Below are 18,801 nucleotides of genomic sequence, written 5' to 3' on the forward strand. Positions count from 1 at the left end.
TGAAAAATGATTGCATGAATTAAACAATAAATAAATCTGAAAAGTAACGAGAAAATCATTCACAGTTGTGTTTTACATCCAATAGTGTGTGGATTCCTGTTTAGCAAGTGAAAGTTCAAAATTTATTTTAAAAATTCCGAAATGTAACAGCCAGATAAGTATATATGTTTAGTTTGTTCGAAATTTGATTAAACTCATTTTTATGAACGATAAACACTAAATATACATACACCATACAGTTAGGTTCCTTGATGTAACAAGACTTGAGCTTAAAGCAGGGTGTGTGATAGTACACTGTAATGTAGCTCCATTGTCTTGTCTAGTCACTGTCTTACTGTATGCAGATGTGATATTAAAGATCTCTGTGACCTTGTCCTCAGTGACGGTGATGACATCCGTTCCAGCTCCAGACCACGTGATGTTTGCTGCAGGTCTACATTTGTATACACTGCATGTGGAAGACAGTGTGGCATTCTCTTGAAGGTTGCCTAGATCTGACATCACTGGTTCACTTGGCTTTACTACATTTGAAGAATTTGAAGAATGAATATATTTATATATATATATATATATATATATATATATATATATATATATATATATATATATATATATATATATATATATATATATATATATATATATATATATATATATATATATATATATATATATATATATATATATATATATATAGATAGATACACAGTAAAGATAATTTTTTATGATCTTATATACAACAATTTATTGGTATACAGTCTGATGGGTATTGCAAAGGTTTGTTATAATCTTCCTTAATTGCAATTTATTTAATTGATTATAACATTTGATTTGTGGTCTGCCTGATAAAATTATCTGAAGCCTGTTAACCAATTGCAGTCATTGGTAAAGAAAATCTAAGTGAAGTCCCCCTTGGGGTTACTCACCAAAATCTAATACAATTGTGATTGCACTGATGAAGCTAGGAGTGCTATATTCATGGTACTGAAAGACTAGTAAATTGTTACTGTGTATAATCACAAAGCAAGTTCATGTATAAGCCAAACCCCCAAACCGATTAGGTATGAACATTAAAAGTACATGACTCATGCATAAAACGACCCACAGATCCAATACAAACAACATGTGGATCAAACAGAAAGTTGTAATTAATGCATCAGTTACTTCTTTCTCCAATTATGTCAATGAAAGCAGTCCAGGCAGATGCACTTTCTTTATTCGTTGCACCTCTTCTAATGCTTCTGTTCTACCATTCCCGTAATTGCTTCTTGTGAACAAATTTCAAATGTTCCAGAAGTTATTTGCCTCAGCATATTCAATAAACTTGAGGCTGAATACCATATCATAACCGAATGCTTTCTTTTATTTTCAACACTATTAATTTTTACTATTACTTTACATTTGTAGAACGAATAAATATAAACAAATTTTGATAATGGTAGATAGGTATCATATTTATACTTTATATTGTAATTTCTCCATATGGCAGGTTCTTATATCAAATTATATTGGATAATTGTTTATCATTGTTTCTATATTTTTATATGTTTCAATACTGGTAGCTTCATTCAGTTAACACAAATATAATTGGCTGTCAGCGTAGTCGATGCCATATATGAATCCCCATAAGGCAAATATAATAGTTAGAGTTTGATCGCGATTTACACGATCTCAATTTACACGAATTCAAAATAAAGCGAGATGGGAAAAAAGGCGAAAAAGATCTCTACTATTGAGATAACTCTCTTATACATATATATTGTGCCACCGTCACAGGCAAACATTACCCACAATGTCCAGCTCTTACGCCCGCACCATTCTGTGTATTGTGGTCCAAGTGCTGTGTCCGTATGTACATGCACAGACTGTTTGTTACAATTTTGGAACGTCGTTAGTGATGGCATCTAAAAGACAAGCAAGTGATAGTCCGAAGAGACCAAGGAATGCTATTCCTTAAGAGGTTAAACTTGAAGTAGTGGAAAGTTATCAAGCTGGTCAGATTACTACCATGATAAAGAACCTAGTGAAAGTACATATAGAACAATACATATACGTGACATTGCTGAAAAAAATTAAAGCAAGTGTCAAAGCTGGAACATCCCTTTTGAACCATAAATTATGCTATACCCGCCCCAATATAGTGTACAGGATGGAAAGGATGCTGGCAACGTGGCTTGATGAACAATACTGTTCAATGCAGTTTTCGTGCTTTAATTACACGTACATATGCTATATTAATTAAAATTCATAATTTCAAGCAGTAGAGAGGGCGAACAGACCCAAGAATTCCGACAAAAAAATAAAAGCTCAATGAAAAAATCACCTCGTAGAAAGGTCCAGATTTTTACGAATAAACGCTTCCTTGAGATTATTTATTTATGTAATGGTCGATTATATTAATACAACCTTAGTTCGAAATAGTGGCTGAAAAATAAAGTACTCTACGTGTTTATTTATTTTTGTTTATTTTTTGACGACCAACATTGGTAGGCGCCCTCTCTACTGCTATTAATTAAAAAATTGTCATATTAAAAATAATGGTACATCCAGAATCTCATACTGCAAGAATAGCACGAGAACGATTAGAAGCAATTACAAAATTTCTTGGTGTCAGATACTCATTCAGAAAAAAATGTAGTTTTGTGGGGTTTAACGCCATTTTTCAGCACACGATAGGCCATATATGGCGGCCAGTATTAATGGTGGAAGAAGAACCTGGGAAAACCCCGGAAAGAACCACCGACCCACGAGAAGCTACTGGCATGCTTTCTCACATATCTACATTGGCTGAATCTGAGACTCGAACCGGCCAGAAAAAATGTGCAAGCGCAACAAGAAGCACAAGTTGAGTACGAAGAGGACACTAAAAAACTGTTTAAACCCGTCACTGCAGCTACTGAAAAAGTTACAACTGTCATCAAAGAAGATCTTCCGGTATCAAAACAAACACCAGAACAAACTGAAAAAATAGCAAGAAGATATTATGAGATCTTCCAACTGATATAGCTGCGGCGGCTCAACCTCCACCTGATGATGAGAAAATACTTGAAAGTATTAGAAAACTTCGTGCTGAGGTCACCGGCGTGAAGAAAGAACATACACCTGAACCCGGGCCAGTAAAAGAAAATATAAAATTAATTGCAAGATTCAAAGAAGGGGTTGTTGAAAAAATTAGAAATACTGAAAGAGAAAAATTACCCGAAAAAATATTAGATTATATATCTGACAAATCTGGTATTTTAAACCCCCCTTATGAAAAAAAATGATGATCTTATTAAATGGATATATCGCGTATATAGAGACAAAAAACATGTTAAAAGTGATGATTTGGAATATAAAGCTCTTTATAAAGAAGTAGAAGTACTTCATAGAGAGAAAACAAGACAACAAAAACAAGAAGAACTCTCCCAGTATCAGCCTCCTCCACCTCTGCAACGAAGAGAACAAGAACAATTGTATTCACCGATGATGTCGAAAATTAAAGAGATATTTGTAATGACACCACCTAAAACATCAGAAAAAGAAAAAGAAGTATGGGGAAGTGGTCTGGGAAATGATTTTATTTGTCCCGATAATATCATTAATGATGTGTCACGGTTAGAAGTTCTCATAGGAGGAAAACGTGCCGGAAATAATTCACCAGAAATAATTAATGAAGCAGCTGATATTTGTGGACGATTATTTCAAGTCGGTATCATGGATATCAGTGTTTACCGAGAGCTTATCGATGAACTTATTGATGACTAGTTGTTAGATAAATAACAAATAAAATAAGATGATCATACATAATAATCATCGTAAACCTGTACAGGTCAGAGCGGTAAACTCACGATTACCAGTCTATAGAGCAATTTACGGAGATGGACTTGGTGATGTTATTCAGGGATTATTCACAAGGATAGCTCCAAAAGAAGCACCTGTTGCAAAATAATTATCGATGCTATTGATATTGTTCGTGAAAAAGCTCCTGGTGCAATTGTCAGGCTTTCTCGGCAATCAGAGAAAGACTAGCACGATTATTGCGACGAAAACGACAACCATCAGTGAAACTAGCAAGTACTGATGTGATGCCCAATGACGTAAGTAAAATAATACATCAGGCTGCAAATCAAAAATTAGCAGAATTATCTGAAGAAGCAGAAAAATATAACAGCAAATTTAATAGCAGGAAGCCGTCTTCGTCGACGATGATTTAGATCATCATTTGGAAAAATGGTAATTGTAATAAAAATGTTCAAGCGCGAATCCGACGTAGCATTTTATATGGAGGCACCTGTCATTAAATATGAATCGGTACGTGATTATCAATTTTATTCCTATGACGCAAGACAACCAAATCAGCGGGGGAGAATCGAATTACAGGTTCATGATACAAGTAGATATTTCTTGCCCGCTGAGGCGTTTATTGAAGTAGAAGGTAGATTTGTAACGAATGTTGTAGCTAATACGCCATATGATGCCAATTTGCGTGTTGGTTTTGTCAACAACGGAATTATGGCGTTGTTTGACAGCGCCACATACATGATTGATGGAAAAAATATTGAATCAATTCACAAGGATGTTGATTTTGCTACAACAATAATTGGTCTAGCGAGATATTCTGATGATTACAAAAGATCAGTCGGTCCAACAATAATGTTTGCTAAGAATATTACTGATCACGCTGATCATGCTCAGTATATTAAGTTACGGACACCACGAGATACTGCAGTTGTTAATCAACCAGATGATTTTGAGCATGAAGATAAACCAGCAGGTGAATTTGATATTATAAAAAGTGTTAATACGAGATACAACTTAGGGTTTGCAACACGTCGAGCGGTGTTGTCAGGAAATAATATAAATTTTTCGTGTGCAATTCCATTATCTCACATCTTTGGATTTTGCAGAAATGTTAGAAAGGTCATCTTTGGAGCTAAACACAGTTGTGCTTGTAAGAAAAGGTGATGATAATGATGCAATCTGGCGAGTTAATGGTATTGCTGATGGTAAAGTAAATATATCAAAACTTTCATTGTGGATGCCAGTAATGACTCAATCAATTACTGAGGAACAAAAATTACTCTCTTTTATGGATCAAGGCGGTAAATTATTGCTATCATGGTTAACAGTAACCACATATGCTGTTCAAAGTAATGTTAATGGTTTATTCACATGGAATATAGCATCACAGCAAGGTGTGTCTGCGCCGCGACATATTTTTATTGCTCTGCAAAATAATAATCGGACGAATAGTCAAGAACATTCACATATGATATTTGACAATCTTGGAGTTAATGAAGTTTCCTTGCGGATAAATGGACATCAAGAACCGTCTGAAGATATATTGGTAAATTTTGGTCAAAATCACGTAGCGCGTGTATATCATCGTTTAATGTCATTCATGGAACGTAATCAAACTATAGATACTGGTTTGCAAATATCACAACTAGATTTTACAAATCTATATCCGATTTATTATTTTTCACTGGAACATCTTGATTTGTCCAAACAGTCTGTCGTAGATATACACTTTCGAGCTCGTGTTACTAACCCGCCAGGTGGTGGTGACTTCCACAGAGCAATCGCGGTCATACTCAGCGAAAAAGCCATGTTACATGGTCGAATGAGAGTCGTTGATGCACCAGTGCAAAACCTTTAATCATGTTATTTAGAAAAATATATTTTATATAAAAATGTCGTATAGTCATGTTAGTGTTACTCTGACTCCTGGTCAGGTAAAAAAGCTTCAATCAAAAAACGCCAGCAGACGTGGAACTAAAATATCATTAAAACGAGATCAGATTAGTGGTAGTCCAAACAAATTATCGTTGACAAATAATCAGATTAAACATTTCAATAAAGCCCGAGAATCAAAAACCGGAGTTCAATTCCATCTTTCTCCGAGCGCCATCAAGGACATGGTTAAAACGGTGGTATATTTCCATTTCTTGCGGCTATTCCAGCGTTAATAGCTGCTGCTGCTCCAGCCGTAGCAAAAGCAGCCGCATTAGGTGCTGTTGGAACAGCTGCTAGAATGGCTCTAAAGAAAGCAACAGGAAAAGGATACAAAAAAAGGGACGCGGCCTAAGATTACCGGATCTCGTTGGGGAGGAGGTCTGAGGCTTCCACGTTAGATACTCCAGGATCAAATTTTGATTTACTTGATGTTGCTAAAAAATTAAAAACAAAAGCCTTTAGAGGTGTTGTTATGCGAGATCAATTACCGGACCGACGGAACAAACTCGAAATAGGCATTATTAATCTAGACTCGAATTCAGGACCCGGTACTCATTGGGTATCATACGCGGTTGATCCACGTGGAATCGTTTATTTTGATTCGTACGGGTTAGCTCCACCTGTTGAATTTATCAAGTACGTCGCATCACTTCACGCGCAAGTTTGGTATTCAACGCTACCCACACAAACAATGACAGATCCGCCAATATGCGGCCGTGAGGCAATTAATATACTTAACGCTATATCAAAATCATCCAAACCGCCACATAAAGTCGTGAATGATTATACAAGCAACCGCTTCGTTGCGCGTAAAGCGTTTTAAACAGATCTTAAATTATAATGGTTGATATTTACGGAAGAAGATCTTAACGCGTTAAGAAAAAACTCGGCGACGTTGATCTGTCAAAGTACGCGACTAAAGATGAACTCGCTGATATCATGAATCTTGCTGGAGTTGACCCAGATGAGGTTGTTATTTTTCAGGATCGATACGGAAAACTAAAAACGAGCAACATCAGATGGAATGATATAGTTCGACGAGTACTCGGTGCAGTTACGGATAATATCCCTGTATTTACTGACAGCGGCAAAATTAGGGATTCAAGTATGTCGCTTGCAACCATCGGAGATGAAATTGCAAAAAATGTTGCTAATCGTGTAAAAAATACCGGTGACATAATAACAGGTGAACTTAGCATGAACGGGAATAAGATAGTAGTATTAAGAGATTCAACATCTGACGAAGACGCAGCAACAAAAAAATGCGTCGACGTCAACTATGGCACCGTAGATGGTAAATTATCCACGTTGCGGGCCAAGTATGACGTTCACGTAGGCGCTTTTGGAAGATTTCGAAGAAATTTTAAAAAAACCGATGAAATCCATAGATAAATTCTTCGGCACTCCGCACGCCATTGACATAAAACTTTCTGATATCAAAACTAACCTAGACACGATCAAACTATCACAGCAAGACATCGTAGCGGGGATTCCTGAGATCGTTAATAAAACCAATTTGATTAACATTCCAGCCGGAATAACTCCCGGGCATATCACAAACATCGTATACACTGTATCATCGGGATTCGCAACGTGGTCGCAGCAAAATAAAACTATCAAATATACCGCAACAGTCACTGGCGTGTACAGGCTATCTGTGTTCAGTGCTGCAAAATTTGAAATATTTACAACGTATCCATGGCGTCATTCAACGGATCAATTTTCCGGGGTTGTATCTGTTATATTAAATAGCGGAACCGAAGAAATATTTATTCTGGAAGCAGCTGATAAGAAATTAACCGCAACATCTTACTGGTGGTGTTTGGAATTTGTAGCTGAAACACCTCAATTGGTTACTGCATAAAACTGTATGGACGGTGCACAATACAGGTATAATCAAGCGCGTGAATGGCAGGCAGCATTAAAAGATCGAGTCGAACAATATACAGTAAAAGTAAAGAAATATCGACGACGATTAGTTATCGTTGATGTGATTGTTTATTCAGTATCCGCTGTTGTTGCTGAAACAGGTGTTATATTATCAGCGGTGACAATGATGGCACCAGTAGCCGTAACTATTTTGTATTTCAGCAGCAACAACTATTGCAGGTGTGCTCAATATCATCGCAAACAAATATGTACTTGCACGAATGAAACATTATCCGATTACATAATAAAATTACACACAAGAACGGTAGCATACTCGAAATTGTCCTCGTTGTTATCAGCAAGTCTCAGTGATGCAATTATATCGATTTCGAGTTTTCAATGATGGCTAAAATATATGACGAGGGTATTGGTATTAAAGATACAAGTACTAATAATGACATAATTACTCCAGCAGATCGTGACTAATACAACTCCGTCAAAGATAACGATGCTCTCGGTAAGTTCAAATAATCCTGAATTTAGTATTAACTTTCCTACTCATTTAATGGTACATCAGCAAATAATTCGCTTGTATTTGCTGACAAAAACAAACCAGATGGTACTCCTGACTGGATTGTTGTTGGAATACCCACTGGGAGTTATGAGATTGAACAAATTAATGAGGAATTTCAACGTAGAATAGAATCAATAACCGGAAAAGAAGGGAAAATATAAATCAACGTTCATGAACCGACGCTGTCCTCGACGGTTGAGATACATTTTCCTGATTACGTCGTTGATATTTATCAATCCACGATAATATCCGTACTAGGTTGGCCTGAAATTCCGCCAGTGTATGAAGGACCACCAGAACCAACTCGGGATGATTTTACATCATCGAAAAGTTTTCATCATAATATTAAAATGAATTATACAAGTTTCTGGTGGAAGATAGAAAAACGGGTATGGGAGAAACGGGATCAATTTCGTGTCAATAATATTGGTGAGTACTATTGGCTCTTACACAACGCTGATGGCGGTAATTCATTTTACGATATAAATATCAATAATGTCATCAGTATCATAAATTCAGATCACAAAGAACAACTGGTTAATTTACGTACTCTTTTTACTGAATATTTGTCCGATTTGACATCAACGCGTGAAGAAATTATTAAACGAGTAGAAATTTTAAATAATATAGCTGATACTATTGAATATTTTCATAATAGAATCATAAACTTAGTTTTTGAATCATCGGGTAGTTATAAAAGGTTTTTCGCAACCAAGTACAAAATATCCGAAGCTGACATTACAACGTTTAAGTTCCCTGATTATAATCCGGATAGATTAAGAAAACCTGTCAATGATGTTATTGATGAATATTTTTCTAAAATACTCGATGCATGGAGAAAAATAACCCCACTAGCAACTGTTCTCAGACATAATAATGATCCACACGGCGGCGGCAGACACGTATCTCCGAGAATCGTTAATATAACCAGCACGATCGTGGTCAATCTGGTTGGTGACGTAATTGACGGTAGCTATCAAATAGATCTCGGAAGATCAAATCAGGCTCAGCAAGGATATATTTATATACATTTACACCACAAGTATCCCCTGGAAGTTTAAACGTGCAAGAACCAACTAATCCTGTGTATCTGCGGTGTCACAGTAATATGTTAACACGAATAAATTTTAAGCTCACAGATCACCTTAATCGCTTAATTGACATGCGTGGAGAAGAGCTTGTAATAAATCTATATCTGAAATCATAGATCATTGATTTTAAAGATACAGTAAATAGTATATAATGTACCAGCACGTGATGTTTTTTATACATGACAAAGAAGTACTTGAAAACGCCATGAGAACAGCGTTTTCACAACCTCCAAACACGGAGCAATTTAACGTTAATTTAGTTATTGATGAATACGGAAACGAGGATTTCTTATTAACACAGGAACAGTTAGATGAGCTCCGTCGAGAACATATTATAGAGATCATTTGTAGCAGAGATCAGATTCTAAATTATGCACACTCATGTATTAAACTCGATCAACTTAAAAAAATATTTCTAAATAAATAAATAAAAAATATTTCTAAATAAATAAATAAATAAAAATATTTTTAATTATTGATACTCAAAATTATACAACTTAATCAGTTTTGTAATTCTGATGGGGTGATTGGTACTCAAAATTATACAAATCAATCAGTTTTGTAATTCTGATGGGGTGATTAGATCTTTGATCTTAATATTTTATTTTATTTTATTTTATCAGAAATATTTTATTTTATTTTATTTTATCAGAAATATTTTATTTTATCAGAAATATTTCAACATTTTTAGTCAAATTTGTTATTTGTTCAGCTATTTTAGTCGATTTGTCAAGGAAAATTTGTCAAATTTCAGTTTTTTGTCGGGTCAAACCTTGAGCGATTCTCTAATTGTTTATCGATAAATCGTTAAAATCCTCATTTTTTTAGAAAAATTACCAAAAAATGTAACAAAAATCGCATGAAAAATCTCATTTTTTGAGCTAATTTTACTGATTTTTAACGATTTCTCTATGAAACAATTAGAGAATCGCTCCAGGTTTGACCCTGATGATGTTGGAAAATTCATCAATTTTCACTGACAAATGCTGAAATATTTTATTTTTTTTCTGAAAATTTGATCATTTTTCTGAGTACCAACTAGCCCATCAAAGTTACGAAATTGATTGGTTTGCATGATTCTGAGTACCAACTAACTCATCAATGTCAGAATAAATATATAATATTTCAGAATAAATATATAATATTTCAGAAAAAATATAATCTTAGAATAAATATAGTCTCAGAATAATATTTCTGATCAAAGATCTACCCAGTTACCGAAACTTTCATTTTCATTTTCACCAGAATTATTTTGTGCTACTCTAGGTTACTCGCTGACATAATTTTTCTTAAGTATCTTATACGGGTACTGATTGTTTTTTTTTTCGTTTCGTACTCGTTGGATAATCCCGATCTGACCTTTTCTACTGCAACAGAAAGAGAAATAAATTCCTTTACTTGATCATCGCTCACCACAGCTAGTGACTGGAACATAGCTGCCTAAATCCGCTTTATGAACTTATATTGAGATGATAGAACATACTTATTTTCATTTTTAAGTTCTTCTAATGTTTCAAAATCAGATATTATTTTTTCAGGATTTAGTTCATCAGATATATTAATTCCGTTTTCTTCTAGTTTTTTAATAGCATAAATAATGTCTTTGATATTTTCATGGTTCATTATGTAATATATAAATATATAAATATATAAATATTTAAAATAAAAAAAATTATCCCTATAGAACCCCTATCGAGTGTTTTAGCGAGTTCGGCGGGATGTTTCAAGGACGGCACAACATATGCAATGAATATATACAATGAAATGAGTGTATACAATGAAATGGATATATGCAATGAATGACGAGCCCCTAATCGAGTGATGTAGCGAGCTCAGATTATGCATGTAATGAATGAATGACGAGCCCCTAATCGAGTGTTTTAGCGAGCTCAGGACGGTACAAACATATAACTTAATTAAGGACGGTACGAACAGATAACTTAATTAAGGAAATGAATATATACAATGAAATGGGTATATAAAATGAAATGGGTATATACAATGAATGAAGGACGGCACAAACAAACAATGAATGAAGTACTGTACAAACATACACGCTCAGCAGAACACCCCCGCCAATAATCAGCCCGTGGGTGATACAAAACATGTATCAACCACCAGTTGATATGTGGTTGGAGGGTTCTGCTGGGGGGGGGGGTGGCAGTACCCCCAATTATTATAAAATCGCAATTATACGCACCACCGACAGTTGTCAGCCATGGGCATTTGATCCTGGACCGCGAGCGTCACATTCTAATCCATTGCCGATTGAGCTATCGAACCTTCTTACAAACATATGTTTCGGAAATTAATATATAGCTAATAATCATTGACAAGGAACTAATTTCAAGTATGTTTGCTCAAAATACAATTCTGATCAAGAAATACGTTTATATATTTTCACCAAACAAGTTAGTAATTTCCTATTTACTATACCACTCATGATCCACGCCATCGATGATAGAACAATCTGGTCCAGATCTTATAATTCCCCTAACTGTTAGATGTTTCCATCCTCTCTATAACTGTTCAATGGAGAAATATATATTACGAGATTTCCCACTCGTAAATCTGTATCCGTGAAGAACATGGTCAAAGGGAGTATTTAGTTGTAATTATTACTCGATAAAAAAAGAAAAATAAATAACCACACATACGTACATAAATACATATCACATATATTTCTGCACTGAACAAGGAAAATGCAACTGATTTTTAATTCCAAACATTATTATACACGTATTTCTGTAATCGAGTCAATATAGGCAATATCCCCGTACTGTACTGTGGATCTAAAATTAACCCGCTGCGATCGATACAGACTAGGCGCTGGTTTCTGCACTCAGTAAGCTGAAATATACATGCCGGTTTTCTGTAATTTAGATGAAATATACATGCATTTTATGTGCTGTCTATGTATAGTACGCTGTTCTAAATGTTTCTCGAATAGAGCAGAAAATACACAGATATAAACACATAACCGTATATTTTTGTAACTTAGAAACCATAAACGGGTATAGTTACTATGTAGATGATTATGACCATATACCGAGAAAAAAATTACCTCCCTTGGTTTAAGTCGAAAAATAAGTAGCATAATAATGAGAATTTCTGACAAAAAAGATAAATAGCTAATAAATATAATTCGAGGTAGTGATGATAGTTTATCTCATTAACAATATTGGAAGATGATTCTTTGATTATATTTACTGGAAAAAGTGGATTTATATATATTTTCCGCGAGAAATTGTACCGAACGCGGATTAATATCAAAGTATTTCGCAGCCGCGTTCATTGAATGAAATATAATTTCTTCGCTAGTTTATGTGTTTGTAGATTTGATGACCCTTCTAGAAGCTGTCTTACATCTTCCAGTATTAACACGAGCAGAGTTCTCGCTCTGTGTGACAACTCGAAGGTTAGATAAACTATTATTTTGAGGATTCCCGTCAGCATGATCGATCACAAGACCATGTTTGATTAATCCCTTGTGACATTCATACACAAATCGATGACAGAGATAGGTTTCTTCCTAGGAATAAACAATAGATAACTACGATTATTAATATAACCAACCGGTACTTTTTTCTGGCAATTTCTAATCACACCATTACGATCTGATTCGTAATTCTTGATGACAGGATGTGGGACAAATTTATTTTGCTCCATTATACAATAATATTATTTGTTTAAATCATTGTTTGCCTGAAATCTTGATATATAATCCTCCACGGATTTTATAGCGTTTTCATCATTATTTTTTTTTGCCATAATATCTCTTAAGTTCTCTGAACCGTTTTGCGCAACAATTTGCAGATAATTCTGTTTTTCCTCGCACTCCAATACCACATCGCAGACACGGTATTGGTCCTAGACTTCTTCGCCGTATACTTTGTAATTGCATCCAACAAAATTCCTTTCTGCAGGATTTGTTGCAGCGATTTACTGAGCCGATCATGAACCAAGTACAATGATTCATAATATATATATTATCTTTATTTAAATACTTGTTTTAATTATATGAACGAGTTTGAGAGACTATCCCAAACTAGGCCTTCTAAATATAAATTTAATATCGACAGATTATCTCCTGACCTACCAGTGTGAGATCTGGTTGATCCGGAAAATAAAAGTTTGATCAATAAATTTCATGACGCCAAGAAAGAATTTTACAAGGATGTTGCATCTCATGTATGGTCAACGTTCAAGATTATTCGCAACACTGTCAAGGATGCTACAATGAATGACAAAAGAGCGGCAACTATCATTAACTACATCGCTGAGTACGAGGGTGATCAAACATATTTCTTCAGAGTAAACTTTATTGTATTAATAGAAACAAGTAGCTGGATTATCCGTGATAAATATGATCCTGTCGTTGGTAATAATAAAATTGCTATATTAAGTAAAAATTCCAGACCGGGTCTATTGACTGGTTTTGACAAACCGTATTTTGAGCAAGCGTACCCTGTAACAGCAGTTATTTATGGAATCTAAGAGATAAATAAAAAACCCAGCGTTGATAAACTGGCACCCATGAAATTTTCAAGGTTAAATTGTGTAGCCGAACGAGTAATAGAACACTTTACAAACGCGATGCGTGGAAACGGATTAACTGATTTAAGACGTGAAAAAATAAACTCGTGGGCTGATTCAGTTAAGGATACCGGTGCTACAATAAAAGATGTTTGCTGAATTAGGAAAAATATTAAAGTTTCCAATAAAAGTATCAATGATAACGGGAGAAGTACTGTACGAATCAAAATATAAATCAAAAGGAGCTCCAATAAATATTATTGATCATAATGCGCATGCATGGACTAGCGCAGTAACAATATTTCCACATGATCGAACTGTTAGATTTTACCCCTCAGATATGGGAGGATTCATGTTTGATTTTATCAACAAAATAAGTAAAAACGATCCTGTATCGGTATGGTTTTTTAAAAGTGATGAGGAAGATGGATTTGATCAGTTTGTTAGACCAAACGGTGAAATATATCGAACAGAATATCTCCACGACGAGATGAAAAATCTCGCGGAGAAGTTTTTCACGGAAAATAATAACAAGTTACTAACTAATTGTTTTACCGTTCCATCTGTTGCGGCTCATTTCGCTAGAGAAAAAAAAAATTATGGAAACCAACACGATTTGATCTAATCGAGGACGTGCGCGCAAGTTGCGTCGAATACGGACACGGCGGATTGTGGAATACCAAATATAATTACAATGATGTTATTCCGGTTGATATGGTTGCATGTTATCCGGGAAGTTTTCTACGGAGATTGTTCTGTGTACTTTAAAAGATTCGGTCACCCTAAAAACGAGATGACGCGAGTGGCAATTAATGGACCTTTACCTGATTTTGCTCTGACTGGATTCGCTTGTGTTGAAACATTCGAGTTTAACGAAAAACTCCACCAAATTTGTTATGTTTGGTTTAGTAGACATTTTTGTAAAAGACGTTGGGCGCCTATAGTTTTATTACGATATATGCTAGATTGTGCGGTACTGACATCGTTGGTTGTCAGTGAAGCAATTATATCATATCACGCGCAGACCGAAGTTTGGTTACCCATGCCAGATTCTATCAGTCTCGATGAAGTCATTAAGGAATTTAAGGAAAAATGTCCTGGTGTTTCCGAAGATGATATTATCAAAGAAGCTCATAAAATTCTCGAGATTAAACTTAAAAATAACGAAAAAACCGCAAAAGATCTCGATATAAAAATTATAGGTAAATTTACTCAGGGTGGTGCATATGATCATAGAAGACATCACGCACGATTAATTCTAGATGATGCCGAGTACGATTTTATAATTGCTGATACAACAGCGAGAAATATATTTGTAAATCGAGAAAGTGTTTATTATCCGACGGAACACAATTAAGTACGATCGTTAGTTACATAATTATGTCTCCTCACAGTATACTCATCTAAGATCTTCTATATTTGGCTTATGTTTCAATAAATTTATTATAGATGATTAATATATTTCCTGAGACTGCAGTCAGAGTCGCAACAGATTCGTTTTATATTTCGAGTAAATATTTAGAATCTGTTATGGAATTTATAAGTAATGATGAACGATGGAGTTCGAGGAGAATAAAAAAGAAATATTACACAATTATGCAGGATCAGCAGATGTTCCGATGAGAAATTTGTATCATAAAGGTAATAAAATATCAGAAATGTCGAAAGCGCCGTCAGTGAGTGACCCAATAACTAGATATAAAACAGTATATCTCAATGGACCTGGTGGATGCGGCAAGACGACTCGAGCAATTAATGTTTTTAGAAATTCAGATATGATCGTGCTGACACCCACACATAGACTTTCACGAGAGATGAAAACAACGGCAAGTACAATCATGCACGTATCATAGTTTCTTTCGGTGGCGCGGGGATACATGGACTCCTGAACGAATGGGAGAAAAATATATACCTAAAATAATTATTTGGGACGAGATATGTACGGTCTCATTGAATACATTAAAAACGTTTCTTGATTGGTTGTTGACGAAAAATACCGCTATAATAATATGTGGCGATCATGGTCAGCCGCCGCCTTTTATTGGATAATTGGATAAAAAATTTCGTTGATTATTACGAAGAAATAGATGATGATCATAAAGCTCTTGATGAAAATTTAAAGGAATTTAAAAAATTAATCAGATTACAATCAAACAAAATTCAGTGTGAAATAATACGCGGAGTAATCTCAGAGACCTCAATGAACGATTTTTTGAATTCATGGAGACCCAACGGTTTGATAGTAGCAAGCAGAAAAATAATCAGAGACGCTTTACAACAGCAGATATTTCAGCTGCATAAAGAAAAATATGCAGAATTGCCCGTACCGTTATGTTATAGACCATCAGATACACGAAAACAGAATATTAATGTTGATATTCCAGGACAGACTGAGAAACAAAATCTCGTAATAAATGATATTGTCGCTGTTGATATCAGTGTAGTCGAAGATGCATTACGCGCTGACAAATCTTCATCGGTGTTGGAATACGCTATGACGATCCACTCGTCTCAAGGATTAGCTATTTCTGATACACGAATCTGGATTGTAGACGATCGTATTGAGTGGTCAAATTTAGTCTATTTAGCGGTGTCAAGGGTTAGAAAAATATCTCAAGTACGGAGAATTATAATTCCTGAAATCGTTAATAAATTTAACATCGTCAATGATGATATAATAAGAAAAAAATTAATCGGATACAAACAATCTGATAAAAATAAACGCGACTTTGATCTTGATGTTGAATTTATTATTGAGTTAAAACAGCAGCAGAATAATCATTGCGCAAGTTGTAATTGTATAATGCTGTGGAGGTATTCGAGTAATGATTCAAGACTATTTACCGTAGATAGAAAAGATATTAGTCGCGGTCATACACGAGAAAATGTTATGTTGACCTGTCTCGAGTGTAATCGACGTAGAGGCTCTAGTTAAGTGATCGCGGTGGTAGTTGTGTATCCTCGGGAATTATTTGTAGTTGTTCACGTATAAATCCACGTTGAGGAGCAGTTGAATCTAGTCTGTAGATTGCGGGTCTACCTGGGGATCTTGTCACGGTGGATATTTTGTGTGTGGTAACACTCCAAATAGGATCAGTAGCTCTTTTTTTACCACTTCAAGTTCACCCAGTTCATATAAATATCTAACTGTAACATCATCCAGTATTTTTTGTTTTTCAATATCCTTTCGTTGTATTGGTATATTTTCTCTTGTAATTGCATTAATGGGTTTCATGTTGGTTGTTCGTGTGATCTCATTATTTAATGCAGCTATCACACTTGGTAATCCTGTAACCCATTCGCGAGATCTCGTATCCTGAATACATTCATTTGCATATTGATATCCAAATAACCGCTCGACAAGTGTTCGATTAAATCGCTCCACAATTGCAGTATACCCTCGTCGTATTTTGGTATTATGTCGTTTCATCAATTATGATACTGGACCAAGACATTCTTTGCCAGGATCAACCTGTAATAATTGTGGCCATCGTAATGGTCCTCGTTGATAAATTCGTTCAAACGCATCAGCTACTTCAGATGCTGTTTTAGTTGATAGCGGCTCTGCCTCTTTATACCTACTTGCAACATCAACAACAGTCAACGCGTACTTGTATGCTTTTCTACGTACAGTATCATGTGGTAAAAACAGAATATCTGCTTGATGAACTTCATTAGGAACACTAACATCGAAATATGCGTACTGAATTCGTTTCGGTGGTGGTAGGTAAATTTGCCATATTGCTTGCCTGGATAACCACGCTTTAGCAGTAGAATGTTTAACCGCTGCTGCATCAGCAAGTTTACTAATTGCAGCTTTGCCTCTCCAGTATCCTCTTGGTGAATAATAAATTGATTCCATTATATATTACCAGACCCAAGCGCTAATTTACCTTTCATCGCGGATCTTACTAACCAATTAGCTAATTTTTTATTTGATATTTTTATTTTTTATAGAATCTAGCGCGTGAATTAATTTCACATCTGCAATATGCCTATCTTGTAGACTTTTACTTTTATACGCAACATCATGAGCGTGACAAGCTCGATCAATAGCGTTTATTGGTTCCTCACCTAGTTTTGGTTGATCCTGATTATCAAACTTGATATCAAGTCTGGTACCAGGACCGCAGTAATTATATCCTGGTAGATGTTTTTCTCCTGGGTATTTAGACCATGGAGCACCTGGAAACTTTGACATCAAATTAGCAATATCACCACCGCGCTTACTAGGTGAAAACGAAAATTTCTTTCTACCGCATACAGAACATTTTCCACCATACGCTATTTTTTTATTTTTTGTTCTAACCGTAGTTAAATCAGTAGTTGGAGTTTTAACTCTGCAGCGTAAACAATATAAATTCATGTTATAAAATATATGGATATAATTAATTTCTCAGCAACTCGGCGACGAGAGCCAGTTAAACACCACCCTGCGTTACCAAATTTCATCAGAATGATTATCATAGGACCATCTGGATCGGGTAAGAAGCAATTATTACTTAATTTAATAATGAGATGGTTGAAATGGGATAAATTATATCTGGTAGCACCATCCGTTGATGATCAGAGGTGTTATGAAGTAATAAAAGATTTTAACGAAAATGCAAGATTGATAAATGACGGTAAAAATATTATTGATTTTGTAACAGATATTGATGAAGCACCGTCCGTAAATGTTTTAGACGGATTTATTGATAATTTAGTTGCATACGACGATGTGATGCTAGATAAACAAACAAACCCAGCTAGAATATTTTCTTGCGGCAGACATAAAAATACAGATGTGATCTATGTTACTCAACGGTATACACAAATACCAAAAGTGATCAGAGACAATTGTAATATTTTAGTTGTTTCTAATGGCGTAGATGCACACACGATGAGAAATATTCATCAAACTTGGTGCAGCGGTGACATGGATATAATTAAATTTAAAAACTCCTTTTCATGAGCGCAATCTACTCCGCATGGATTTATAACAATAAATTTGCACGATCCTAGAACAAGATA

The 18,801-nt window shown here is 35.1% G+C and overlaps 1 protein-coding gene across 1 annotated transcript in view; it reads right to left on the reverse strand.

Moving 5' to 3' along the window:
* The window catches only part of LOC149782384 (cell adhesion molecule CEACAM5-like), a 155,259-nt gene that overhangs the window by 76,931 nt on the left and 59,527 nt on the right, over window positions 1-18,801 (reverse strand). Inside the window, exon 7 of the mRNA XM_089935123.1 lies at window positions 231-521. Coding sequence (XP_089791249.1) covers window positions 231-521 — 291 coding nt within the window. The remainder of the gene's footprint in view (window positions 1-230; window positions 522-18,801) is intronic.

Source organism: Sinohyriopsis cumingii, chromosome 15 (assembly GCF_028554795.1).
Source record: "Sinohyriopsis cumingii isolate HCF-2022 chromosome 15, ASM2855479v2, whole genome shotgun sequence".
Taxonomy (NCBI): Eukaryota; Metazoa; Mollusca; class Bivalvia; order Unionida; family Unionidae; genus Sinohyriopsis; species Sinohyriopsis cumingii.